General features: G+C 52.8%; 2 protein-coding genes across 2 annotated transcripts in view; both read right to left on the bottom strand.

Annotated features, from left to right (window-relative positions):
• CD4 (CD4 molecule) overlaps positions 1–5,099 on the bottom strand; it is a 28,089-nt gene extending 22,990 nt beyond the window's left edge. The window contains exons 1-2 of the mRNA XM_068560792.1: positions 5,051–5,099; positions 4,743–4,907 (exon numbers count right to left, since the gene is read on the bottom strand). Of these exons, the coding sequence (XP_068416893.1) occupies positions 4,743–4,907; positions 5,051–5,099 (214 nt within the window). The remainder of the gene's footprint in view (positions 1–4,742; positions 4,908–5,050) is intronic.
• A 14,954-nt stretch (positions 5,100–20,053) lies between these two features.
• On the bottom strand, positions 20,054–25,498 carry LAG3 (lymphocyte activating 3). Its single transcript, XM_068560405.1, has 8 exons — positions 25,351–25,498; positions 24,899–25,046; positions 24,254–24,513; positions 23,340–23,603; positions 22,668–22,943; positions 20,894–21,136; positions 20,475–20,602; positions 20,054–20,194 (listed from the first exon to the last, which is right to left on the bottom strand). Exons 1-8 carry the CDS (start codon positions 25,406–25,408, stop codon positions 20,054–20,056), a joined length of 1,518 nt encoding a protein of 505 aa, XP_068416506.1. The 5' UTR covers positions 25,409–25,498.
• Between the last annotated feature and the right edge of the window lie 664 nt (positions 25,499–26,162).

The raw sequence follows: 26,162 nt of genomic DNA, 5'->3' as shown, positions 1-26,162 counted from the left end.
TGCTTTGGGTAGTAGAGTCATTTTCACAATGTTGATTCTTCCAATCCAAGAACATGGTATATCTCTCCATCTATTTGTATCATCTTTAATTTCTTTCATCAGTGTCTTATAGTTTTCTGCATACAGGTCTTTTGTCTCCCTAGGTAGGTTTATTCCTAGGTATTTTATTCTTTTTGTTGCAGTGGTAAATGGGAGTGTTTCCTTAATTTCTCTTTCAGATTTGTCATCATTAGTGTATAGGAATGCAAGAGATTTCTGTGCATTAATTTTGTATCCTGCAACTTTACCAAATTCATTGATTAGCTCTAGTAGTTTTCTGGTAGCCTCTTTAGGATTCTCTATGTATAGTATCATATCACCTGCAAAGAGTGAGAGTTTTACTTCTTCTTTTCCAATTTGGATTCCTTTTATTTCTTTTTCTTCTCTGATTGCTGTGGCTAAAACTTCCAAAACTATGTTGAATAATAGTGGTGAGAGTGGGCAACCTTGTCTTGTTCCTGATCTTAGTGGAAATGGCTTCAGTTTTTCACCATTGAGGATGATGTTGGCTGTGGGTTTATCATATATAGCCTTTATTATGTTGAGGTAAGTTCCCTCTGTGCCTACTTTCTGGAAGGTTTTTATCATAAATGGGTGTTGAATTTTGTCAAAAGCTTTTTCTGCATCTATTGAGATTATCATATGGTTTTTATCCTTCAGTTTGTTAATATGGTGTATCACATTGATTGATTTGCATATACTGAAGAATCCTTGCATTCCTGGGATAAACCCTACTTGATCGTGGTGTATGATCCTTTCAGTGTGCTGTTGGATTCTGTTTGCTAGTACTTTGTTGAGGACTTTAGCATCTATGTTCATCAGTGATATTGGCCTGTAGTTTTCTTTTTTTTTTTTTGACATCTTTGTCTGATTTTGGTATTAGGGTGATGGTGGCCTCATAGGATGAGTTTGGGAGTGTTCCTCCCTCTGCTATGTTTTGGAAGAGTTTGAAAAGGATAGGTGTTAGCTCTTCTCTAAATGTTTGATAGAATTTGCCTGTGAAGCCATCTGGTCCTGGGCTTTTGTTTGTTGGAAGATTTTTTTTTTTTTTTTTGTTGGAAGATTTTTAATCACAGTTTCAATTTCAGTGCTTGTGACTGGGCTGTTCATATTTTCTATTTCTTCTTGGTTCAGTCTCAGAAGATTGTGCTTTTCTGAGAATTTCTCCATTTCTTCCAGGTTGTCCATTTTATTGGCGTATAGTTGCTTGTAGTAATCCCTCATGATTCTTTGTATTTCTGCAGGGTCATCTGTTACTTCTCCTTTTTCCTTTCTAATTTTGTTGATTTCAGTCTTCTCTCTCTTTTTTTTTTTTTTTTTTTTTTTGATGAGTCTGGCTAGTGCTTTACCAATTTGGTTTATCTTCTCAAAGAACCCAGCTTTTACTTTTATTGATCTTTGCTATTGTTTCCTTCATTTCTTTTTCATTTATTTCTGCTCTGATCTTTATGATTTCTTTCCTTCTGCTAATTTTGGGGGTTTTTTTTGTTCTTCTTTCTCGAATTGCTTTAGGTATAAGGTTAGGTTATTTGAGATGTTTCTTGTTTCTTGAGGTAGGATTGTATTGCTATAAACTTCCCTCCTAGAACTGCTTTTGCTGCATCCCATAGGTTTTGGGGAGTCGTATTTTCATTGTCACTTGTTTCCAGGTATTTTTTAATTTCCTCTTTGATTTCTTCAGTGATCTCTTGGTTATTTAGTAGCATATTGTTTAGCCTCCATGTGTTTGTATTTTTTACAGTTTTTTTTTCCTGTAATTGATATCTAGTCTCATAGTGTTGTGGTCGGAAAAGGTACTTGATATGATTTCAATTTTCTTAAATTTACCAAGGCTTGATTTGTGACCCAAGATATGGTGTATCCTGGAGAATGTTCCATGAGCACTTGAGAAGAAAGTGTATTCTGTTGTTTTTGGATGGAATGTCCAAAAATATCAATTAAGTCCATCTGGTTTAATGTGTCATTTAAAGCTTGTGTTTCCCTATTTATTTTCATTTTGGATGGTCTGTCCATTGGTGAGAGTAGGGTGTTAAAGTCGCCTACTATTATTGTGTTACTGTTGATTTCCCCTTTTATGGCTGTTAGCATTTGCCTTATGTATTGAGGTGTTCCTAAGTTGGGTGTATAAATATTTACAATTGTTATATCTTCTTGGATTGATCCCTTGATCATTATGTAGTGTCCTTCTTTGTCTCTTGTAATAGTCTTTATTTTAAAGTCTATTCCGTCTGATATGAGAATTGCTACTCCAGCTTTCTTTTGATCTCCATTTGCATGGAATATCTTTTTCCATCCCCTCACTTTCAGTCTGTATGTGTCCCTAGGTCTGAAGTGGGTCTCTTGTAGACAGCATATATATGGTTCTTGTTTTTGTATCCATTCAACCAGTCTATGTCTTTTGGTTGGAGCATTTAATCCATTTACATTTAAGGTAATTATTGATATGTATGTTCCTATTACCATTTTCTTAATTGCTTTGGGTTTGTTATCGCAGGTCTTTTCCTTCTCTTGTGTTTCCTGCCTAGAGAAGTTCCTTTAGCATTTGTTGTAAAGCTGGTTTGGTGGTGATGAATTCTCTTAGCTTTTGCTTGTCTGTAAAGGTTTTAATTTCTCCGTAGAATCTGAATGAGATCCTTGCTGGGTAGAGTAATCTTGGTTGTAGGTTTTTCCCTTTCATCACTTTAAATATATCCTGCCACTCCTTTCTGGCTTGCAGAGTTTCTGCGGAAAGATCAGCTGTTAACTTTCTGGGGATTCCCTTGTATATTATTTGTTGCTTTTAATATTTTTTTTTTGTACTTAGTTTTTGATAGTTTGATTAATATGTGTCTTGGCATGTTTCTCCTTGGATTTATCCTGTATGGGACTCTGTGCTTCCTGGACTTGACTGACTATTTCCTTTCCTATATTAGGGAAGTTTTCAACTATAATCTCTTCAAATATTTTCTCAGTCCCTTTCTTTTTCTCTTCTTCTTCTGGGACCACTATAATTCGAATGTTGGTGCGTTTAATGTTGTCCCAGAGGTCTCTGAGGCTGTCCTCAATTCTTTTCATTCTTTCTTCTTTATTGTGCTCTGTGGTAGTTATTTCCACTATTTTATCTTCCAGGTCACTTATACGTTCTTCTGCCTCAGTTATTCTGCTATTGATTCCTTCTAGAGAATTTTAAATTTCATTTACTGTGTTGTTCATCATTGTTTGTTTGCTCTTTAGTTCTTCTAGGTCCTTGTTAAACGTTTCTTGTATTTTCTCCATTCTGTTTCCAAGATTTTGGATCATCTTCACTATCATTACTCTGAATTCTTTTTCAGGTAGACTGCCTATTTCCTCTTCATTTGTTTGGTCTGGTGGGTTTTTACTTTGCTCCTTCATCTGCTGTGTATTTCTCTGTCTTCTCATTTTGCTTAACTTACTGTGTTTGGGGTCTCCTTTTCAGAGGCTGCAAGTTCGTAGTTCCTGTTGTTTTTGGTGTCTGCCCCTAGTGGGTAAGGTTGGTTCAGTGGGTTGTGTAGGCTTCCTGGTGGAGGGGACTGGTGCCTGTGTCCTGGTGGATGAGTCTGGATCTTGTCTTTCTGGTGGGCAGGACCACGTCCGGTGGTGTGTTTTGGAGTGTCTGTGAACTTATTATGATTTTAGGCAGCCTCTCTGCTAATGCATGGGGTTGTGTTCCTGTCTTGCTAGTTGTTTGGCATGTGGTGTCCAGCACTGGAGCTTGCTGGTCATTGAGTGGAGTTGGGTCTTAGCGTTGAGATGGAGATGAGGTGGAGGTCTCTGGGAGAGCTCTCGCTGGTTGATATTACATGGGGCCAGGTGGTCTCTGGTGGTCCAATGTCCTGAACTCGGCTCTCCCACCTCAGAGGCACAGGCCTGACACCTGGCCAGAGCACTAAGGCCCTGTCAGCCACACAGCTTACATGTAAATGGGTTAAATTCTTCAATCCAAAGGCACAGGTGGCTGGCCTTCTCTGCTCTGCTTCGTCCTCCAGCTAGGCGTTGTCCTCCGGGTCTGCTTGATATGGAGAGTCTGCTTGGGATCCAGGTCCAGCTGCATTCCTTAGCGTCTAGAAGAAGCAGCCGTCGCCCCCATCCTCCCCTATCCCTGGGGCAACTCTTCACGATCCTGGAGCATCCGAGGCTCCACCCGTCATGCTGCTAGCAGTGCCACTGGTGGCATTTTGACTCATTTTTTTTTTCTACTTTTGACTTATATGACACTCCCATTTAATAATGTGCTGAATATTAGAGGTCATACACAGAAGAAAGAAGAGTTATTTAAAGAGAAGCATGAGGGTAAAATTTATGTGAGAAAGTAATCTCTTTTACTGCAAAATAACGTTCCTAATAAGTATTGAAATCTTAATTCTTTCCACTTTAAAAGCTAGAAATAAATCATTCTATCACTTTTAATGGAAGTAAACAAAGTATCGTCATGGATCTGTAGCAACAATATTCATGAAATCATGGGTTTTATATGATAGTTATTTTTCTAATATCCATTAAAATAATGAAATTATAATAGACCACCAGAAGCCATTCCCCAGCCCACCAGGAGCTGGCAGAGGGAGGCTCTGGACTTGGAGAGTCCCTGAGACTCTCAGCTGGAACCTCCAGGATCCCAGAGTTTACTAGGAGCTGGGCTCTGACACCAGAGGTGTTCAATCCCTGGGGCTTTTCTCTCTGAACGGGGAGTGGGACCAGCCTACCTTTGTGCAAGAAGGAGCCATGACGCCCCAGAATCTTGATCTGGTTAGAATTTTTCCAGCTGAAGGGCAGGTTCTTATTCTGGTAAGCTTTGCAGGGCAGCTCTGCGAGGTCTCCTGCCTTACCCAGCACTACTTTTTTCCCCTGAGTGCCGGCTGGGAGCATCACTAGGTAGAAAAACAGGGGGTCAGGCCTCGAGGGTGTGGCTGCCCTGCCTCCGCCTCATCCCCCCCCCCCCGCCCCATTGCATTTCCCAATCAGCCCCTCCTCCCAGGCCACCTGCACCCAGACTCCAAGTCTGAGCACTCACCCAGTTGCAGCACCAGGAACAGGTGCCTAAGAGAGGTTCCAGGGTCCATTGTGGCTTTGCTGAGGCAGGCAGGGACCTGGGCCTTCCCCCAAAGAAAAGGCAGGGCCTGGGGGAGACACCAGTCATCAGTCAGCAGGCATTCACCTGGCCTGGGATCCCTTCAGGACCTGGACAGCCAGGCCAGGATCTAGACATGCAGATCTCTAACAAGACACCCACTGGACGCGCCACACATGCTGTGCTCAGGCCAGGGGTGGGTTCTCTGCCAGGTGGGACCAGAAACGGATTCTCGGAGAAGGTGGTAAATTGGGACTAGGACCAGGGAGCCAAGCCAAGTCATGAAGGTCCTTGAGTGCCATACTGGGAGGCTGGGACTCGACCCTGGGCGCTAGGGAGCTTTACTTAGAGAAGGACAGGAGTAGATTTACAAGATAGATGCCTTCAGCTGCTGAGCAAACAATGAGCTGGAGGAGGTCAAGCCCTGGAGGCAGGATTTCAAGAATCCTGGTGAGAGAAGATGAGGCCTGAACTCAGAGAGAGGGACTTGAGGGAGGAGTTCTGAATTAAAACTCCCAGGACTGGGACTTCCCTCGTGGTCCAGTGGGTAAGACTCCACGCTCCCAATGCAGGGGGCCCAGGTTTGGTCCCTGGTCTGGGAACTAGATCCCGCATGCATGCCACAACTAAGAAGTCCGCATGCCGCAACTAAAGATCCCGCATGCCGCAACTAAGACCCGGCACAGCCAAAATAAATAAATAAATAAATATTTAAAAAATAAAATAAAACTGCCAGGACTTGGGGCCTGATTCAGTGTGAGTGATGCGGTCAGAGAAAGAGCAGAGGGCAATTCCCTGCTCACTGTCAGACCGACCCTATGAGGCCTCTGAGTGGGACAAGGAGAAAGATGATGTTTCAGAGTTTCTGTGGGCTTGGAAGACAGACAAGGCTGTGGAGGAGGGGGTCGCAGAAAGGCTCTGAACGGGCCTCAAGGAATGGGTGGCACTGGGTTGGAGCAGTGATTCTCAGCGTGTGGTCACAGGTCATGAGCAGTGGCTGATACCTGAGAACATGTGAGAAAGGCAAACTCTCGGGTCCACCCCAGACCTGCTGAATCAGAAGCTGGGGGTGTGTCCAGCCGTCTGTGTTTTCCCAAACCTCTGGGCGACTGATGCACACTCAAGTCTGAAAACACTGAGCTAGCTGGAAAGGAAAGGGGAGGGGCATCCCACTGCCATGTGCAAGGTCAGGGGGCTGTGGAGGGAAGTAGTGGGGGGTGACATGGGAAGGCGCGTGGAACCTGACCTTGAATCTACAGAGGCAGGCTAGAGAGTTAGGGCTCGGCTCTGCAGGCCACTGGGAGTCGCTGCTGTTTTTTTGAGCAGAGATGTGAGTGGTCTTTGTAGAGCTTTAGGAAGCTTGATGTGGTAACGGGACCAGATAGATGACATGGAGGAAGTAGAGACTAAAGGAAGGCCACCAGACAGTGCCTGGAAGGCAGGCAGGGGCAGGCTCGAGTGTCTTCAAGCGGGGTGGGGGAGGGTTGGATTGGGAGTTTGGGATTAGCAGATGCAAACTATTATATACAGAATGGATAAACAACAAGGTCCTATTGTGTAACACAGGGAACTATATTCAGTATCCTGTAATTAACCATAATGGAAAAGAATATGGAAAAGAATGTATATGTATATATATATACCTGTATCCGAATCACTTTGCTGTAGAGTAGAAGCTAACACAACATTGTAAATCAACTATACTGCAATTTAAAGAAAAGTGTCTTTGAACTCCAGGCCCAGGCTGTAAACGGGCCTCAGAGCATAGACGGCCTTGGGGGCAGTGTCGGCATGCACCTGGCCCAGAGTTTGTGCATCCAGACCTACTTTTCTCTCCCCACTGCCTGGTCTTTCTCTCCCTCGAGACCACCTTTGCAGTGATCTGCCCCCTCTGAACTCCCACAGCCTCCCACTCTGAACTTGACACCCCCTTGGGCACGTCCCACCTTCTACCTTCGGGTGCAATGACTTGGGTTCCCACCTCTCCTCCACCACCTTGATCTCCTCTGGGTTACAGGTGATGGTCCAGCCAGCAATGCTGCCACTGGCACCAGCTGGAGCACAGAGAAGGGTCTCGGGATGTGTTTGGGTAACTTAAACCAAATTGAATTGAACAGAAGAGGGGAAATTACTGATTCCTTTTTTCTGTACTCAACATGTTAATTCTGTTACTAAAATGGGTCACTGAAGGGTCTGCACCCACCCAAGCCTGGCCTGGATGAAGCCCAATCATCCGCATCCACGCCGCCTATTCTCGTGCGCATCCCCCCCAGGCATGCTCCATCCTCTCTGCCCTGCTTTCCACGAGGAGGCTGACTGCTACACACCCTACACAGCGTGTTACGCCGGCTCCCTCACCCTCCAGCTCCTGGTTGGGGTTGGCCACTGGGAAGCACCCACAAGAGATGGGAGGGCCAGGGAGAGAGGCTGGGGTATTTTATCCTTACTCTCTCCCGGCTCTGGGCATACTTTCTGGCAATGGCTGTATTCCCTCTCTCCCCGCTCCCTCCCCTGGCGACTACAGCTCCTGTCAGATGGCCCCCTAACCACAGCTCAAACCCTCACTGGGTTCTAGAGACACCAGGTTGGCCCTTTCCCCTTCAAGACTCTGCCTCTTCCTACTGGTATCTGGTGCCTCAACATGCTGGTTGGGCCCCTGTCCACGCCTCTTTCTGCAGATGGTCTTGAACCATCTGAGATGCATTCTGTTTCCTGTTGGGCACTGATCCATGATAAGGATATAGCACTCAGATGGGCGCTGAGGGCTTGGTCCTCCTCATGACGTTTGGGGGGCAGGGGGAAAGCCCCCTCCTGTTGCTCCATCTGCCTGAAAGAGGAACTATCCAGGGCCTAACTCATGGTGGGAACTTGATAGAATTTTTTTAAACCGGGGAAATAGGAAGAGAAGAGGTCAGGAAGAAGGTTTCCAGGAAAGGAAGAGGGAGGCTAGTCACAGGTGAAGTTGTTTTGCAAGTTGGCCTAGGCCGTGGAGGCACAGAGGGGAAGGCTGGGGTGAAAGCGTAGGGCAGGGCGCGCTTACATCTGAGAGCAGGTCCCACTGCCGCCACCCCAGACTCACCGTGTCCTTGGTGAGCGGAGAGTGAAGGAGTCTGCATGTGGGATAGCCCTTCCCTGGGGTCCAAAGTCAGCCTAGATGCCTGAGCAAGGTTGGGGACATTCTTGCCTCTCTCCAAGTGGTGGTCATTTTTTCTTCCCCACTCGGTGATCCTGGGGTCTGTGCAAGGGCCACCTCTCGCCACCAGCTCCCTGCGCTGCCCCAAACCACCCCAGGGCTCAGCTTGGTGTAGGAGGCTCTGGGTTCCCAGCTGCTGTTTGCTTTGGTGCCTGGGGCTTCCGCTGCTGCCTCAGAGAGCTGGCCTTTGATTTCCACATCCTCAGCCTCCCCAGAGGCGCTCCGCCCCGGTACAGTAGCATCCTGTACACCACAGCCCCTGAGAGCGGCTGGGAGGGCCCGCTGGTCCCCGAGGCCCTGGCTCCTCTCTCTCTCTCCCTGTTTCTCTGCTCACATCTGTGCATTCCTGCGCCTATGCTTCCCCACGCTGATGCCTCCACCTTCAACTCCCTGCATCCGTGTCCCCCTTCCTCTGTGCCTCAGACACCGGGAGGCAAGTCTGGCTCTCCTGGGCTCACCTTGAGAGCCCCTTGCCTCTTCTCCTTTGGCATCCCTCCTCTCTCCAGCTGCCACTACTCTCTAGGCCCTTCTGGCCTGGAAACCGGCATCCAGGCCTCTGGCAGGGATGCAGGCTTCCACAAGCCTCCGTGTGAAGGGAGCCTGCAGAACACAGCCTGGAGCCCAGGGGCGGATGCCAGGGAGATGGCTGCAGGCTGGACAAAGGGAAATGGACAGGGACTTCCCTGGTGGTCCAGTGGGTAAGACTCCGCATTCCCAATGCAGGGGGCCTGGGTTTGATCCCTGGTCGGAGAACTAGATCCCACACGCATGCCACAACGAAGATCCAGTGCAGCCAAAATAAATAAATTAATTAAATTAATAAATATTAAAAAAAAAAAAGAAAAGGGAAAGGACAGGTTCAGAGAAACACACAGAAGCCCCAAGGGAAGATGACGGGAGGATGGGTGGGAAAGAGGGCGGCAGGGCGAGACCCAGAGCAGCTCATTGAAGCAGCAGCTGCACTTCACACGGCCCACGATCACACACAAAGCCCAGGGTCGTACAAACAAGGTAGGGGCCGAGGGGAAGCGAAGGAAATTCTGAGAGGCCAGACCCACGCCCGGAGCAGGACACCCAAAGAGAGGCGAGGAGAGGCCACCCAAAGTGGCAAGGCACCGCACACCCTCGGCGCCCCGAGGCGCCCCGAGGCGCCCCGGCCCGGGCTGGGCTGAGGAGCGAGGCTGGGGGGGAGCAGGAGGGCGCATCCCCGCCGCAGCGCCCGTCTGTGGTCCCGCAGGCACTTTCATCTCCTCCCCGCGGCCCCCGGCAGCCCCCTCCAGCCCCGCCGCGGGATGCGGCCTCCACCGCACGCGCCCGGGTGCTGCCCCCGGCTTCACAGGAACTGACTTCCTAGCGACGTGGTCCCTCTGAGGGACCCTTGTGGTTCCCTGGCTGCAACCTCCGCCATCCTCTCCTTTGCCTCTGCCGCCCACGTGGGGAGAGCGCAGCCCCCCTCCTACCACAATCCCCCGAAAGGTGCAGAACAGTCCCCAGCCTCGGAGCCCACAAACCCAGGCCCCCGCCTGCTCCTCCCCGACACCCACCCTCATCGGAGGTAGTTCATTCAACCAGCGCTCATTGAGGGTCTACAGCGCGCCGGACCCTTGCTCTCCAACTGCGTGGCGGACACCACCGTGGCCAGGATCAGGGCCCCAGGGCTGAGGGGCTTCCGCCCCAAACCGGTCGGTGGGGGGAGTTTCTATCCCAGGGGGGCCTCTTCTACCTTAGGGCCCCCACGCTGAAGGAGGGAAACAGCCCGGGGTTCTCTCTGACCCGGCCCTCTGGGAACCCTGTCATCGGAGGTGAGGAGGGCGGCCATTTTGGTCGAGCCCAGAGCCTGCACAGCGGCAAGAAATTGTTTGCCAGAACATGTGGTGCGGTGACCTCCCCCATCAGGTTCTACCCTCAGCCTCGCACCCCCGAAAAAGTCACGCCACAAGAGCAGGACGTTCAGGAAGCGCTATCCCACCCAGAGTGAAATCTCTGAATTAGCGAGAACGGGGCCTTTCTATTTTGAGGGATCTGACCGTGGGGAGGGAGGCCCCTCGCCCAGAATCCAGCCAGGAAGGGAGGACAGAGGACACCCAGGGAACAGGGCTGGAGGCCAGGGAGGCCTCAGGAAAGAGGAAAGGACCCAGGGCATGGAAGCGGAAGGCTGGGGTCCTCAGGGCATCCCACTTGAGGGGTATCACCTCCTGCGTGCCCCCCCCCCCCCCGCCCCATCACACACGCCCACCAAGCCCGGGGAGGGTCTGCAAATCCTTTTCTAACCCGCACTAGCCTCCTTTTCCAGAGCAGCTGAGACACCTAAAACCAATTCCTTAGAACCAATTTTTCTAACGATGTCGTGGCCTAAAAATACGTATCTGTCACTTTTACAGCGTGTCATACCGAAGAGCTCAGTTTCAACCCTTTCTGGGAATTTTACCTTTCCACTGCTTCATTTATCATTTTAAAGCTAATTAAAGTGGAAGTGCCTTCAGACATATTGTTCAAAAATCCTAAAAATGCACAAAAAGTACACAAAAGTGTAGAAACACATAAACAGGGAGTCGATGGAGGCTACATCAATCACACAGCTTATGAAATGCTGCAAGTATGAGTTCTGGTGTGAGTTTTTGGTGATTGGGTCATTGGGAAAATTAATTTTGGAAGAGAGTTGTCTCTAGACCAGATTCTACTTCTCTTTCTCTTTTTCTTGCTTTTATTTTGTTTTCTCTTTTCCTTTCTTTTTTCTAGGCCTCCTCCCTCCTTAATATTTGTTGATTATTTTTATGTCTTTCCCATCCCTCCTTCCCTCTTGTCTTCTTCTTTTCCCCTCTCCCTGTCTTCATCTCCTCCACTCCCCATGACTAGTGGCCTTTCTCAGCCCGGGGCACTTGAGCACCCATTCCTTCTCTGCTCTCGGAGTCACCCTTCCGAGTCAACACCCTTCCGCTCCGGGAACTGAGCTGTGCGCCATGGGACTGCGGAGAGAAGTGTGGCGTAATCCCCGGCCTCTGCAAGCTCCCATTTCCAAGGGGAGATCAACGCTCATGAAATGCAAGAGAAGGTGGTCAGAGCTGTGGGCAGAGACCTGGAAATCCAACACATCTTCTGCCGCATTCCTCTCCCCTTCCCCGCCCCTCGGGAAGGAACGAAGCCCTGTCTGTCCCTCTTACCTCTGGGCCTGGGTCTCCCTTCCCCTCTGCTTCTTGCACAGGTGTGTCTATGTGAGTGTTGGGAGCAGGCGCCCACCGGGGAGAGCGCCTGTTACTTCTGCAGAGATGTGCTAAACCGGAGACACAGGAAGCCTGGTAGTGAGCTCGTCCACGCCCCAGACCTGGGCCAGCCCCCAACGTCACCACCTGGGGCTGGGGTCCCCACCCCCTGCCTCTTGGGGAAGTTGTCAAAATGAAAATGGCAAAGTCAAGGGAAAAAAATCAGCAGAACCCGGCCGGAGCCCAGAGTGTCACTGCGCTTCTCATTGAGTGGCGAGAACAAGCGTCACTGTGCTTTTCGTTGGGTGGCAAGAAAAAGATTGTATCAGTGATACTACAGTCTGGCCTGGGCTTCAGGGAAAGCAGATGTGTGGGGGGGGGGGAGATAGAGGGCCTACGATAGCCGCTGTGGTCAGCCCCACACAGCCCCTGGCTCCAGGACCCTGAGGACATTTGTTCCGGGAGGGCTTCTGGGGCTCCCTCCCCAGGGGCATTATAGTTGGGCCCGTGTAGCAGAAAGGGCCTGGGCTGAGGCATTTCAGACACCCAGAGTGACCATGGACCAGGCTCCTTTCCTCTGGGCCTTCATCCACGGCCAACCCTCAAATGTTTCTCTCTGGCCCAGATCTCTCATGAGCGCCGAATGGGGGTATCCGTCTGCCCATTGGGTTTCTCCGTTTGGATGTTCATCAGACATAGCAAACTCAACGCATCCCAAACTAAACTCATCCCCTGAATAGTACTGCCCTCCAAACCTACTTCTTGTTCAAGTTTCCCACTCAGTGAGGGCTCCACCATCCACCAAGCTGCTCAAGCCCTAGGAGCTGGGTGTAATCTCTGACTCCTTTTCCTCACCCGCCCCCTCCCATGTATTTATTTACCAGTTCCCCTGGAAGTTACCTTCTAAGCAGCTCTGAAGTCTGTCCAAGTCACTCTGCCCACCACCACCACTCCAATCCACGGTGCCATCATCATCCTTCGCCTGGACCACAGCTCCTGCCTCCTCACTGGCCTCCTGGCCTCTCCATTCTACCTTCCTCCAGGCCATCCTCTGCACAGCAGCCTGAGTGGTCCTTCCAACATGCGCGTGTCATCACGGCATTCCCTTACTACGAACAAAAGTGGCTAGTTCAGCTTGCAACTCCAGCTATTAATACGAGTGTTTCTATTGATACAACCATTGTGCTTTATTTGCAGCCAAAGCGCTTTCTGCTACTTCTCATTTCATAACACAGTGTACCCAGGGGTTGAGAGTTAATACAGTTAATATATATTTACTGCTTCATCAAGTGCATTCTAAAGTGAAACTGGCATTAATTTTTTTTCTTCTTTTTTTACTGCAAGTGCCTGGCGGTGGAGAGCACAATGACCATAGCATGGTTTGACACCATGACCTTGATTCGTGCTAAGGCAGCAGTCTAACCCAGACTTTGCAACATCACTGTAATGTCAACATAGTGACAAAGGCAAATAATGTCCTATTATTTTTATGAAAATGGTTTGACCTGGCAACACCCCCTCCCCAAAAGGGTCTCAGGGACCCCCACGGGCCACACACTGAGAATCACCAAACTGGAAAACTTGTATCCACTCTTCAGTTCTTAGCTCTCTCTCTGCACAGACAGACATTTAGTTGTCCCCCAAATCTGTTTTCTCCTTCTTCCTTAGTAATAGAACCCTCGACTTTTAGCTGAGCTCATTGTTGCCCAGATTTAAGTTATATCTCCCAGCCTCCCTTGCAGCGGGGTATGGCTAAATGACTCGGTTTTGGTTAATGGATATAAGAGCAAGTATTAGGTGCAACCCCTAAGGCGTGTCCTTCAAGGGCGAGTGTGTGTCCTCCTTCAGGCAGGAATGCAAACATCCTTGCTGCTTTTCTCATTTACATGACTGAGCAGGCTCCTGTGGGCATTTAAGACCATAACCCCTGACCTGGCCCAGTTCTCTCCATTCATTTGTATATTCAACAAATGTGCAGTGTTTACCAGCCCAAGGCACTCTGCTGGGGCCCGGGGGTGTAATGTTAAGTAAGCTAGACATGGTGACACGGACACTAAACATTTAATAATTCCATCGTAACTGGATAAGTGCTACAAAGGGAGGAGCACAGAATGTTGGGACAGCTTGTCACAGGGAACCTTATTTCAACTGGGAGGTTGAGAAAGGCTTCCGCGGGAAGCATAGATCAGTAACCGCTGGGCTCTGCTCTCAGTGAAAGAAAATTCAACATAACAGAGGCTGGAATGAGACTGAAGTTGATTTCTCCCCTGAAAGAAGCCTGGAGGCGGGTGGTCCAGAGGTGAGGGTTGTGGGGTGAGGAACAGCACACCCACCCCAGGGGCAGGATTGGCTGTTTGTACCTTGCTCCACACCCTCACCTTCCGCATGACCCCTCCTCATAGTCTGAGAAGGCTGCTCAGGCGCCCCAGTTGAATGAAGGTTCACCTGTGGTAAGACCTCCCAGTACCCTGTGCGGCTTCTCCCTTGGAAGCACTTATCTAAGTGAAACAATTATGAAATCATTGTTTAGTGTCTGTCTCACGGGCTACAGTGGTGACCGCGTCTGTCTTACTTAGCACCCAGCAGAGAGCCTGGGGCCTGGTAGACTCTTTTTTTTTTTTTTTTTTCTGGTAGACTCTTAATACTTGTCGAATACTTTTTAAAATATTAAGTTGTATTGATATTGATTGATTTTAAATATATGGTGGTAATAGATACATCCCATACAATTTACCATTTTAACCATTTTTAAGTGTTCAGTTCTATGCCATTAAGTACGTTCATGTTATTGTACAACCTTCACCACCACCCATCTCCAGAACTTTTTCATCTTCCCCCACTGAAACTCTGTCCCTCTTAAACGCAAACTCTCTGTTCCCCCCTCCCCCCAGCCCCTGGCTGGTGAATACTTTCTGAATGAATGAATGCAGAGGGGCTATAGAAAGGCTCACAGATTTAAATGCCTATAGGAGCCTGCTAGGCACTATAACTGAGAAAAGCTGGTAGTAAACAATAGGGAGGGGTGAGGACTGAGGTAAACAGAGGCCCTGCCTCAGCTAATGAGGGCAGCTACTAACCACACAGCTCCAGCTGAGCTGACAGTAGAGGTTGTACCAGAACGTGAACCCAGAGTCGCCAGCTCTGCCAAAATTTCAAGAGAAGGTGGGAAACCAGACATTTATGTAATATCTCCTAATTTTAATTTTGGCAACTAATTTTGTGTTTTGTTCTAACACTGAATAAATCACACAAAGCATTCCAAGGGCTGGATGTAGCTCAGAGCCCACCAGTTTGCAACTGATGTACCAGATGGACGGTGTGATGTACTGGTACTGATGTCCAGTCCATCTGGTACATCAGTTCCACCCAGCTCTTGGGTCTGTGGCCTGTGACTGCCTGTGAAGATGGGTTCCCAGGAACCAATGCCTCCCTCTGGGGTTTTCAAGCAGGAAAAGAAAAGGGGAAGAGACAGCAAGTTTATATTGAACATTTAGAACTGCTGTGTGCTTTATATGGTTGTGTATTTTATTTAATCCTTACAACAATGATCAGGCATAAGTATTATTTTCCAGACCATACAGATGAGGAAACTGAGGCTCGAAAAGTTTAAGAGAATCGCTAACAGTCACAAAGCTAGTAACTACACCTGATGGCACTAGGATTTGAACTTACCTGCTTGGCCCCTAATCCCTGGATGGTCCCCCTCACCCTACTGCCTCTCCTCTGCATTAAGAAAGGCCAGGAGGACTTCCCTGGTGGCACAGTGGTTAAGAATCTGCCTGCCAATACAGGGGACACAGGTTTGAGCCGTGGTCCGTGAAGATCCCACATGCCGCGGAGCAACTAAGCCCGTGCGCCACAATTACTGAGCCTGTGCTCTAGAGCCCAAGAGACACAACTAGTGAGCCCATGTGCCACAACTGTTGAAGCCGTGTGCCTAGAGCCCATGCTCCACAACAAGAGAAACCACCACAGTGAGAAGCCCGCGCACCGCACCAAAGAGTAGCCCCAGCTCGCAGCAGTTAGAGAATGCCGGCGCGCAGCTACGAAGACCCAACGCAGCCAAAAATAAATAAATAAAATAAATTTAAAAAAAAAAAAGAAAGAAAGAAAGGCCAGGATGAAGGGGGAAGGGCAAGATAGGGGTAGGTGGTTAAGAGATACAAACTACTATGTATAAAATAAAGAAGCAACAAGAACCTATTGTACAGCACAGGGAAATATAGCCATCATTTTGTAATAACTTTAAATGGAGTATAATCTATAAAAATATTGAATCACTATGCTATACACCTGAGACTAATATAATATTGTAAATCAACTGTACTTCAATTTAAAAAAAAAAAGAAAGGCCAGGATGAGGAGGCGGGAAGTCTTCTCCCACAGCAATGGAGGGGGTAGGAGGCCAGTGACCTCATCTGGGGCTTCTGAGGCCCGGCATCCCCAGGATCCCTCACATCTATAGAGAGATTTTCCATTTTCAAAGCACTTTCACATACATTAGCACATGCCAGACCTTTTCAGCACGTATTACTATCCTCATTTTACAGAAGAAGAAACCGAAGTTAAGCTCTCCGCCCCATTATACGACGGTAGGCACGGAGCATGGGGGTTTCCAGAAGTCTCCTAGTCCCTGAAACAAAGCTATTTTTGCTGCTTGTATTTTGTCTCCAGGCTGGAGGTGCGGGGGGAGACCAAGGGGGGAGCAAGAGATGGAGACAGAGGGCAGCCAGCACCCAGGCTGCTGACAGAATGTTGGGGACCAGGCTGTGGGAGGAGGGGTGGGGCCGCCTGTGGAGCAGGGAGGTTGGAAGCCCCAGGTGCAGTCCTGTGGCGGCCTCCTCACCAGAACAGCTGCGGCGGCGGCGGCACCCTCCGCAGCCTCGGCAAAGCGGGTGCGGGCGGGGCTTGGGGGTGGGGGAGGGGCGAGGGGTCACAGAGGCTGTTCTCTGGGAAGCAGAGTTCTGCAGGGCTGCATCACCTCCACCCAGGCCACATTCCCCCCGGTTCCACGACCACTTTCTACAACTCTCAGAGGGTGGTTCCAAGGCCTCCCGCCCCATGGGAGGTATGAGCAGGCAAATTTCAGAGCCCAGCCTGGGCTCAGCCAGCTGGCACCTGCAGCCCCTGGAGAAACTGTCAGCCACAGAGTGGAGCAGATAGAACCCATCCCCACCCCAATCTCACTCCCTTCAAAGGGCGAACCCCACCTTGGGGTGGGCCCGAGCAGGGAAAGCTAAGCTCACCTCCTTTGGGGGAGGGGTAACAGCAGGGGCCCAGGCCTAGTACCTCTGGCTGCTGGGGGAGGTGAGGCAGGCACCTTTGCGGGGCTGCCCTGCCCTGTGGAGATGAGAAGACCAGATCGGGGGCGGGGGACACACCGGCAACGGTGACCACAGGCCTGAAGGCGCACAGTATGGCCTCTTGCCTGACACGCTGGACTGGGCAAAGCTCTGGACCTCGTTTGGCCTCCAGAACTTCTGGAGGAGGCCGTCAGGTCCCTGGCAGGGCTGGGGGTGGAGGTCCTCAGAGAGGCCTCTTCCCCCCTTGGCCTATGTCTCTTTCAGGCACCGTTCCCCACCATGATAGCAGGGTGCAACATGGCCCCCGCGATTCCTGCTTCCTTCACCTCACACCCTCATGCTGTCCCCGACACTGTACCAGCATGGGCTCTGTGGCCAACAGAAAACAGCAGAAGGGATGGCACGTCACTCTCCAGATTAGATTGTAAAGACATGGTAGCGTTCGTCTTGCTAGGTCATGAGCAGCCCTGTGAAGAGGCCCATGTGGGGAGAGACCAACGCCCCTGGCCGGCAGCCGCCTGAGGGAACTTTTTCACCACCAGATCCTCCAGCCCAGCCCAGACTTCAGATGCCTACAGCCCTGGCCCAAATCGTGGCAGAAACCCCCGTACGAGACCCGCACCAGAACTACTCGGCCAGGCTGCTTCCAGATTCCTGAACTTGTGAGATAATATCTTTACTGTCTTAAATTACTGAGTTTGGGGGTGATTTGTTACATGGCAGTAAACAACTAATACACCCCCTTCCCCTTTTTTTTTTTTTTTTTTTTTTTGTCTGTACCGCGCGGCTTACGGGATCTCAGTTCCCCTACCAGGGCTTGAGCTCAGGCCACAGGGGGAAAGCCCGGAATCCTAACCACTAGGCCACCAGGGAGCTCCCCTCCCTTCCTTTTTAATGAGAACGTAAGACAATTCCCCCTCCCCACACCCACCATGAGCTCCCTGCCTCCTTGCCGCCCTTTCCCCTGCAGGACCCCAGCCTGGAATGTCAGTTTGCAGATAAACTTGGTGAAACAGGATGGATTAACCTCATTCCCTGGACCCTAAGAGGACATGGATAGGGCTGGAGGTTCTCTTGCTGGATGGGGAGTGGGGCTCCGGGCCAGAGGGGCAGGAGCAGGAAAGTGACCCTGCCCCCAGGAGAGATCCCACAGAGACAGGGGGGAGAATTAATCAAAGGAGCACTGCATACACAGGCCCCCTGCCCCCTCTCGCTTCCGCTGTCTGCTCTTCTCTTCCTCAGTGGGTGGAGGAACAGGTGGCCTCTGTCCCCTCCCTGTCCCCTTTGTGCAGGAGCGCGGGGACGTCCCTGCACAGAGCCTGTGAATCCTCAGTGACTCCTCTCAGAAGCCCAAAGGGCAGAGGGTGTCACCTCGTAGAGAGGAAGAATGTCACCCACGGAACTTTCCAGGAAACCCCTGCTCCATTAAAGCCTGGTGGCTTCCACCACGGCCGTGGAGAGCAGGTTGTGGGCAGAGCCGAGGAGTCTCCTTGGCAGCGCCCCTAGCCCACAGCAAAGGGGGGAGATGGTGCTTTGAAGGCCGCTCCAAGGGGCTTCAGGCCTCTCCTTACAGTGTGACCGTCCCTGGCGAGCCCCCAGAGCCTCCTTTCTGCGACCCTGTGTCCCTGCCTGTGACGAGACAAGGGTCACCACCATCCTAAGGCTGGGAACCTCAGAGGGCCTCAAATGGGTCATTATTCAGGCCCCTCCCCACCAGGGCTCTGCACGGAATGAAGGTGCCCCTCTCCCCATTCTGTCCCCAAGTCTCTGGCCATTGTGTCTCCACAGGGCAGGTCGTCAGCTTCATGGTTCGTGTCTGTGTCACTGCACACAGCACACAGGCTCGGGGGACAGTGGCAGGGCCTTTGCCACATCCTGTGTCTGTGCACCACCCCTTGGCGCCTGTAGGCCAGCTCCCACCCGCTTGCAACGTGTTCTCCCTCCACTCCAGGGTGACAGCTCCCTCAGCCCAAGTCCAGAGCCCTGCAAACACTGCAGGCGTAGGGCTGGGTCCCTCTGTGTGTGTGTGTGTGTGAGAGTGTGTGTGTGTGTGCTCTGCTAAAGCACCGTCTGCCCCACCCAGAGAAATGTTCCCTCCTAGAGAGACAGACAGACAGAGCAAGGAGGCAGTCAGGCTCCTGGGTCTTCTCCTCCTTCACGACTGGATGCTCAGCACCATCACAGGTTTCAAAGCCCTTGTATTATCCAGTATCTGCACAACCCCTTTGGGTGCAGTATCATCCTTGCCCCATTTAATAGAGGAGGAAACTGAGGCTCAAGGAGACTAGCTCTGGTCACATCAGCACAGCCAGGATCAGAAGCCAGGGTTGCGGACTCCTGAGGCTTTAGCAGCAGCCAGAGTCTGGCTGTCTGTTCTCTTCCCCACGTGGGGGACTTTGTCCCCAGGACTCCCCTGTGTCAGACTTGGATCATAACTTTGCCAGGGCCAGGGTGTTCTGTCCTGAGGGTGTACAGGGCGGGAGACAGTCGCTGGGTGCGCGCTCGTGCGCGGACCACGAAGAGTGCAGTCACAAAGGTAGAGCCAGCCCGCAGGGCATCTGAGCTGCCTGGTCTCCGGTCCCCACACTGCTAATCTGCCTCAGCCTGCCCTGTGGCCTCCGGTGGTGTGTGACAAACAGAGACCACTGGGGGGCAGTGTGCTCTCGTTACTGGGACCAGACAGGTCGCCCAGGGCTGCGGAATGTAGGGGTGAGGCGGAGGCTGCCACCCAGAAAGGTTGCGAGACCCCATCTCCGGGAGGACTCGACCCGGCAGGGCTGAGTGTGTGTGTGAGTGTGTGTGTGTGTGTGTGTGTGTGTGCGCGCGTGCGCGCGCTGCCACCAGAGGGCCAAGGACCGTGCTGAGGTATGGCGCGCGTGGGGTGGGCCAGAGGAGCAAAATAGAAAGAAAAGCGGGCAGCCAGAGCAACGTGAGCAGGACAGAGGAGGGGGCTGGAGGGGTGAGGGGTGAGGGCTGCTCGGACCTTCAGGAAAACGACTCCCTAGGAGAAAGAAAGAGCAAGAGAGAGACCAGGAAGAAAGAATCACGAAGAAACCAGGAACGGAAAAGGGGAAGATGCAAGACTGCCTGCGGAAAGTAGGTCAGAAGGCCAGGGTGTGAGAAGGGAGCCCCAGAGGCTGGGGAGAGACAGAACCTTCCCTCGGCAAGAAGGGGCCAGACTCAGGCTTGCTGCTAACGGGGAGTTTATTTGCACTGAACTGCGGAGATGCAGGGGCTGCCCGGCTCCAGCTCAGGGCTGCTTCAGCTGCGGCTGCGGCTCTGGCTCGGGCTCCGGCTCGGGCTCTGGCTCGGGCTCCGGATCCTCTATCTTGCTCTGAGCCTGAGGTGGGTGAGTCCCATGCTCTAAGGCAGAGAATCTTCTTGGTCGCCACTGTGGGAAGCCAGACACGGAGGGTAGGAGAAAGAGGAGGGGGAAGGGAAAGGGAATAAGCTATTCCTTCCCAGGCCCCTCCCTGCCCATATGGTCCCAGGCCTTCTCTCAGCCCCTCCGAGCCTCCTTTGGTTCCTTCAGGTACAAGGGGTCCCTGGAGTGCAGAGGCTCATGGAGAGGGGGCTCTGAGGGCAAGTTCAGGGGTCAACCTTGCTCATCTACCTGAGGAAGGGGTGCCAGGCAGCACACCGAGGACTGGGGAGGGGGGCTCCCAGCTCACCCGTCTTCTCCAAAGGTGAAAGCTAAAGGCTCCAGTCACCAACACGAGCAGGAAGAGGATACCAAGGATGAGGAGAGGGAGGTGGCCTGTTTTCCGGGCCCCCGGGGCTCTCCCGGAACGTTGGGCACCTACGGAGAGAGGTCAGGATTGCAACAGCCATAGGGTCATGGCTGGAAGGACACCTTGCCATACCCCCCCGATATGTTACCGACAATGAGACCCAGAGAGTTTAAGGGACTTGTCCAGGGTCACTCAGCTAATTATTGGCAGAAGTGGGTCAGGCCTAGACAAGAGCTGGAGGTCAGCTCCCTGGCTGGAGAGAAAGAGCGGGGATGGGGCGTGGTGTGGGGAGGAGGTCTGGAAGTGGGATGGAGGTGACTGGTCTGGAGTTGGGGCTATGGTGCTGTGGGGTCTCGGACCTGGGCGAGACAGCTCAGCGAGGTATACCGCGGTCCCGAGAAGCCTCTGCCCCTGGTACAGGTGGCACTGCCAGGGCTGAGAAAGGAGCCTGGCCTCCGGCATCAGCAGCCAGGGGCCTGCAGAGGTCCTGCGAGACTGCTCGTCCAGGGGGCTCCACACAAAGTGTTCTTGTCCGGATGCCGGAGTCACCTCACAAAGCAGTTTTCTCAGGCTGCCAGGTAATCCATGGGATTTGGGAGTCACTGAAAAAATTAGAGGGAAGAGATCTTTTGGGGCCCCGACCCTCTTACATGAAAGCATAGGCTCAACTCCCAAGTCTCAATCGCCTTGACTCACCTGGGCTCTGATTGGGTGAGATTGAGGGGAGGAGATCAGGGTCATGGCCAAATTAATCTTATCAAGACAAAGCTCTGGTCAGATCACTCTGCTGCCCCCAAACTTTCCAGGCTCCCTACTGCCTTCGGGGGACTGTTCAAACTCAAACTGGCCGGAAGGATCACATGACAAATATTTCAGATTCGTTTCCATGACTTTCTACTCAAACGCTCAGAACCCCCATCGTTCAGGTGAGTTGGCCCCCCGGAGACCTTGCACTTTTCCTGCTTCCATGCTGTGGCTCACATCTGTGTCCCCCAAATGAATTCTATCCCCATTTCTGAATGTCTAGAGAACAGATCAACCGATCTAGAGACAGATCATCTCGAAGCTGTGCGGTGGGGATGGGCAGGAGGAGAAAATTGATGAATGGCCTGGAGCCGAGCATGGTGTACAAGCCCCTGAAGGTTTGCTGGCACAGACACCCGAGTTTAGCCCCAAGTCTGGCACTTCCCAGCTCTGTGACTTTGGGAAAGTTCCTTCTCTGTAAAACAGGGGCAACAATCTCTCTCCCGTTGAGCTGTCATGCAGATAGCTTGGAAAACTGACTCAAGACAGTGGACCCTCAAGAAGACCTTGGACAGAAAGAATTGGTAGGCTGTGATAACTGACTGGGAAGGAGGAAGCTGAGGATGAGTAGGACATGAGTGGAGTTACTGACGGGAAGGTGACTTAGCAAGAGGATTGGGTGCGAGGAAAAGATGGGGCTCAGAGTGAGACTGAGGCGTGGGTACCATATCTATGTAGAGATACGTGGGAAGCAAGTGGAAATCCAGCACTGGTCTTCAGGAGATGTGTTGTTGGCAGGTTCATTTATTCATTCAACCAATATACATTATTAAGCGCCTACTATGTGATGCTACTATTTAGTGGCATAGGTGAGTACGGCAGACACAACCAAGCGGTGATAGCTACCAAACAATCAACCCATATTTTCTGAGTTTGTTTGGTTTTTTCTTCTATGTTTGTTTTATACTATCTTGAAAAGCCCTCGCTCAGTAAATATTTGCTGACTAAGGGACGGATTTATTCATTCCTCCCCAGTCCAGGCCACTTCCCGCAACTTTAACCCAGACCCTGGCTCCAAAGCGGGCAAGGATTCTTGAACTATATTCCACTTCTCTTGAACCATTCAAACTTTTGCCACCTCTCCTTCTAACTTCTCTGACCCTCCCCCCAATTCAGAGCAGGGGAGTCCCTTACAGAAGAGTGGAACATTCATCCAGTGACTCAGGGGAGATTTTCAGTTTCTGTTCGTTATATGGGGGCGAGAAAAGAGGAGGCCACAAGGGGCATCCCCCTGCAACTTGTGCCCAGTGGCCTGGCATCATGAGGCGGACTTGCCCAGTCTTTGCCCAGCTAGCCTTCCCTTCCTGTCCTTTCCCACCTGGGGCTGACCTGTGATGACTGCCAAAGTGACAGTGGCACTGAGCTGCTGCCCCTGCAGGTGGACGCGGCAGGTGTAGGTCCCAGCCTGGGCCTGGCCCACAGCCTCTAGTAGAAGGGTAAAGTTGCCATGGTCTCCAGCCACCAGGAGGTCGGGGCCTCCCCCAGGAGGGGCCCACGTGGCAGTGAGGGAAGACTGGGTCTCCACACCCGGAGGCAGGCGGCAGGGCAGCTCCACCCTGGAACCGGCTCCAGCGTACACTGTCAGAGGGACTGGGGGCTCCAGGCCTGCAAAGAAAAGGGAGCCCCAAGTTACAAAGGGGCTGGAGCGCTAGGTCTGCAGGGAAGGGAGGAGGAAGGGTGCAGGAGGTGGTCCGGCTCTGAAGAGTGCTAAGGAGCAGAATAAGTTGGATGAACTGAGGATACTCAGAACCCCCGAGTGCGCGTGGGCCAGCAGGGGACCAAAGGCTGGCAAGTGAGACCGGATGACCAAGGGAAAAGCTGGAAGGGAGAAGCCGCTGAGAGGCTGCAAAGGGAAAGAGAAAGGAGTGGGACAGCGAGGCCCAGAGCAATCACAGGTGCCGTCAGCTTGGTTTGGGGGCTCATAAGTCTGGGGGAGGTGACGGGAGGCAGGGGGGCAGGAAGGGATTGTGGTCAAGTGTGAAGGCAGACTGGAGGAGTTACCCAGAACAGTGAGGCTGTACGTGGTGGAGACATTGAAGCCATCTCTGTAGGTGAGGGTGCAGCCCCAGGTCCCAGAGTCCAAGGGGCTGACATGGGGCAGGAAGAGGAAGTTTCCGGCTAAGAGGTGATGGGGGGACTCCTGAACGGGGACTCTGCCTGGGCCCCGGAACCAGTGCACAGAGGCTGGGAGATCAGGGCGGCTGAAGGAGCAGTTCAAGATGACGGAACTGGAGGTCCACAGAGACCCGAGGGGGCTGGCAGTCACTGGGCAAGGACAGAGAAGGTTGATCAGGCCCACTTTCCCAACACATCAGGCCAACTAAGCTGGACGCTCCTGGAAACAGGCACCTGGCTGTAGATCTCTTTGTCTTCTCTCTCCCAACCCTCCTCCCACCCAACCAGCCCAGGGCCTGGCCCCAGGAGGTGCTTAAAATGCATGCCCAGGAGTCCCCTGCCGACTTCCCCTGCCCCCTGCCTCCAGTTCACTGGGCTTGGTCTACGCTTCCCCTTCTCCAGGCCTTGCTTGAGGATCCCCACTAAGCCCACCCCCTGAGCTACAGATTACAGATGTCTGAACGGAGTCACTCCAGCCCCGCACTCTCCCCTGGAAGGGGTGCCTCCCCTCCTCCACCCTGGCACTCCCGCTGTGGGTCGGGGAAGGGGAGCTCAAGGGGTGATACGATCTCTCCACCGGGCCCTCCCCCGACACACGTGCTTCTCCGGGGACACCTTCCACCCCGCAGGCAGGCTCGCCGGCCCCTTCCGCCCCTCGGGGCTCTCCGTCAGGGCCTGGGGCGCATCCTTAGAAGCACAGCCAGCCTCTGCCCAGCCCTTCCTGCCTCCGGGGCGGCGGGATATGGGGCGCCCTCCTCCTAGCCCCGCTTCTCCCCCCCTCCATCCCCCCCCACACCTACCCGCCGCCTGGCCCACGCGCAGACGGAGGCGGCAGGCGAGAGCGCGGTCCCCGAGGCGCACAGCGGCGTGGTACTCGCCGGCGTCGGCGCGTCGGGCCGGGCGCAGCCACAGCGAGAAGTCCCCGCGCTGGAGGCCGCGCTCATCCAGCTGCACGCGGGGCTGCAGGGGCGGCCTCCCGACGCGCAGGCCTCCGGGAGCCAGCCTCAGCACCGTGTAGCGGCGGGGCCCCGGGCCCCGGGGGGAGAGCGCCGCGGGCTCACTGGGCAGGAGAGAGATGGGACTGAGAAATCCGAGGGGAAGAAACCCCGGGGAAGAGGCCGTCCAACCACACTTTGAGGATGAGGAAGCCCACCCAAAGGGAAGATCTCTGGACTGCTAACCGTCCCGTCCCCCGCTCCGGTTGGCCAGCACCATCCACCACCGGAGAGAGGCAGGCGTGCTGGGGGATGCAGGTGTGAGGGGGGCAGGCTGCGGAGGAAGGGCAGGGGTGGGGGCTGCGCGGCAGGGGAGGCTGAGCCACTGGCTTCTGAGGGACTGACAGCTCCGGGGAGAACACAGAGGGCTGGCTTGGGCCTGGGACTGGAAGTCTGGATGCCTTTACTGCTGGATCTGGGGGTCTTGTTGCTGCAGTTTGGGGTGCATACCTGTCTGGTAGATGCTGCCAAGTGACTTGTCTTGCTCGCAGAAGGCTGAGATCCTGGAGGGGGATTGTGGGGCTGCAGGGGAGCTGGGCAGGAGCCCCCTCCTGGGCCCACACCACCGGGACCTCTGCCCCAGGGTCTGGAGCCTCCACTGGGGAGGAAAAGAGAGGCCAAGGGGAGGGGCCATGAGCCAAGAGACTTCAGAGCAGAGAAGGAGCCTCACTGTTTTCTGAGGGAGAAACAGGGCTGAGGGAGACCTTGGGTTTCTGCCCCTTCCCTGCCAAGGGGGAGACCTAAGAGAGGCTTTGGGGGCTGAAGGACTGCCCCAAGAAAGGCGTTAGAAGAATCCACCCAATCTAAGGACCTTGGCATCTGTGTGGTCATCGAGAAATCCCTCCTCACCCCCTGCTGTGGGTCTGGAGGTCAACCCTCCCAGAGGGTGGTCCCCACCTTACCTGCAGCTGCCCACAGCAGTTGCAGAAGCAGCCAGGCCGGGAACCGAGCCTCCCGCATCTCCTCTGAGGCCTGGGCCACACAGCCCTCCAAAGGGAAGAGGTCAGAAAGTGGGGAAGGACTGATGTTCAAAAGAGAGGTTCTGCAAAGAGGGTGTTGGAGAAAATCTAGAAAAAGAGGAATGGAGGCCTGGAGAGAGAGGGAGGAACCAATGACCAGGGGCTGGAATCTAGAGGAAAGCCCGGCAGATCAGGCAGCCAGAGGGTGCAGTCAGGGTGGGGTGGGGGTCCCGGGGGACGGGGCAGGGCGCTGGCAGAGAGCAGAGTGGAGGTAAGGTGGCTGTCTTGAGCTAGAGGCCGTTCTGTTGCTCCCAGGGCCCTGGCCCCTGTCCTTCTGTCTTCCCTCCACCTTCTGCACTTCCCCTCCCCATTGCCCCCCCCCAGCACCCCAGGGCTCACGGTTTCGCTTCGCAGTGGAAAGTCTGAGGGGGCTGATTCCCAGCAGCATTACCTCCACCCCTGTGGTGGCGCTCCCCTTGTTTATTTCCTCAGTCCTGGGTGTCCCCGCCACCCTCTCCCCTCCTCCCCCACCCTCTTGACTGTTCTCTTTCCCCAGGAACTTCTGCCCTTCTCTGCCTTGAACTACCCACTTGCCCATCTCTGAGCTGCCTCCCCAGGCCCGTCATACTTTCTTGGCAAGCCCTTTCCTTGGTACTCATCCCCTCCCTTATTCCCTTACCTTCTCAGAACTTCATTACCTTCGTCTACCTGTCTCCCCACCCATCCAATGACTCCTAGAAGCTCTACTGTACCCT

This window comes from Eschrichtius robustus, chromosome 13, assembly GCF_028021215.1.
Source record: "Eschrichtius robustus isolate mEscRob2 chromosome 13, mEscRob2.pri, whole genome shotgun sequence".
In the NCBI taxonomy this organism is placed as follows: domain Eukaryota; kingdom Metazoa; phylum Chordata; class Mammalia; order Artiodactyla; family Eschrichtiidae; genus Eschrichtius; species Eschrichtius robustus.
This window is presented reverse-complemented; position numbering and strand designations above follow the sequence as displayed.

Bases quoted from the DNA above. Each gene is read 5' to 3' on its own strand.
- LAG3 (XM_068560405.1), bottom strand. From the start codon at position 25,408: ATGCGGGAGGCTCGGTTCCCGGCCTGGCTGCTTCTGCAACTGCTGTGG. The intron at 25,047-25,350 runs GTAAGGTGGGGA...TTTCCTCCCCAG, and splicing joins ACTGCTGTGGGCAGCTGCAG to TGGAGGCTCCAGACCCTGGG. The intron at 23,604-24,253 runs GTAGGTGTGGGG...GTCCTTGCCCAG, and splicing joins GCGCGTGGGCCAGGCGGCGG to TGACTGCCAGCCCCCTCGGG.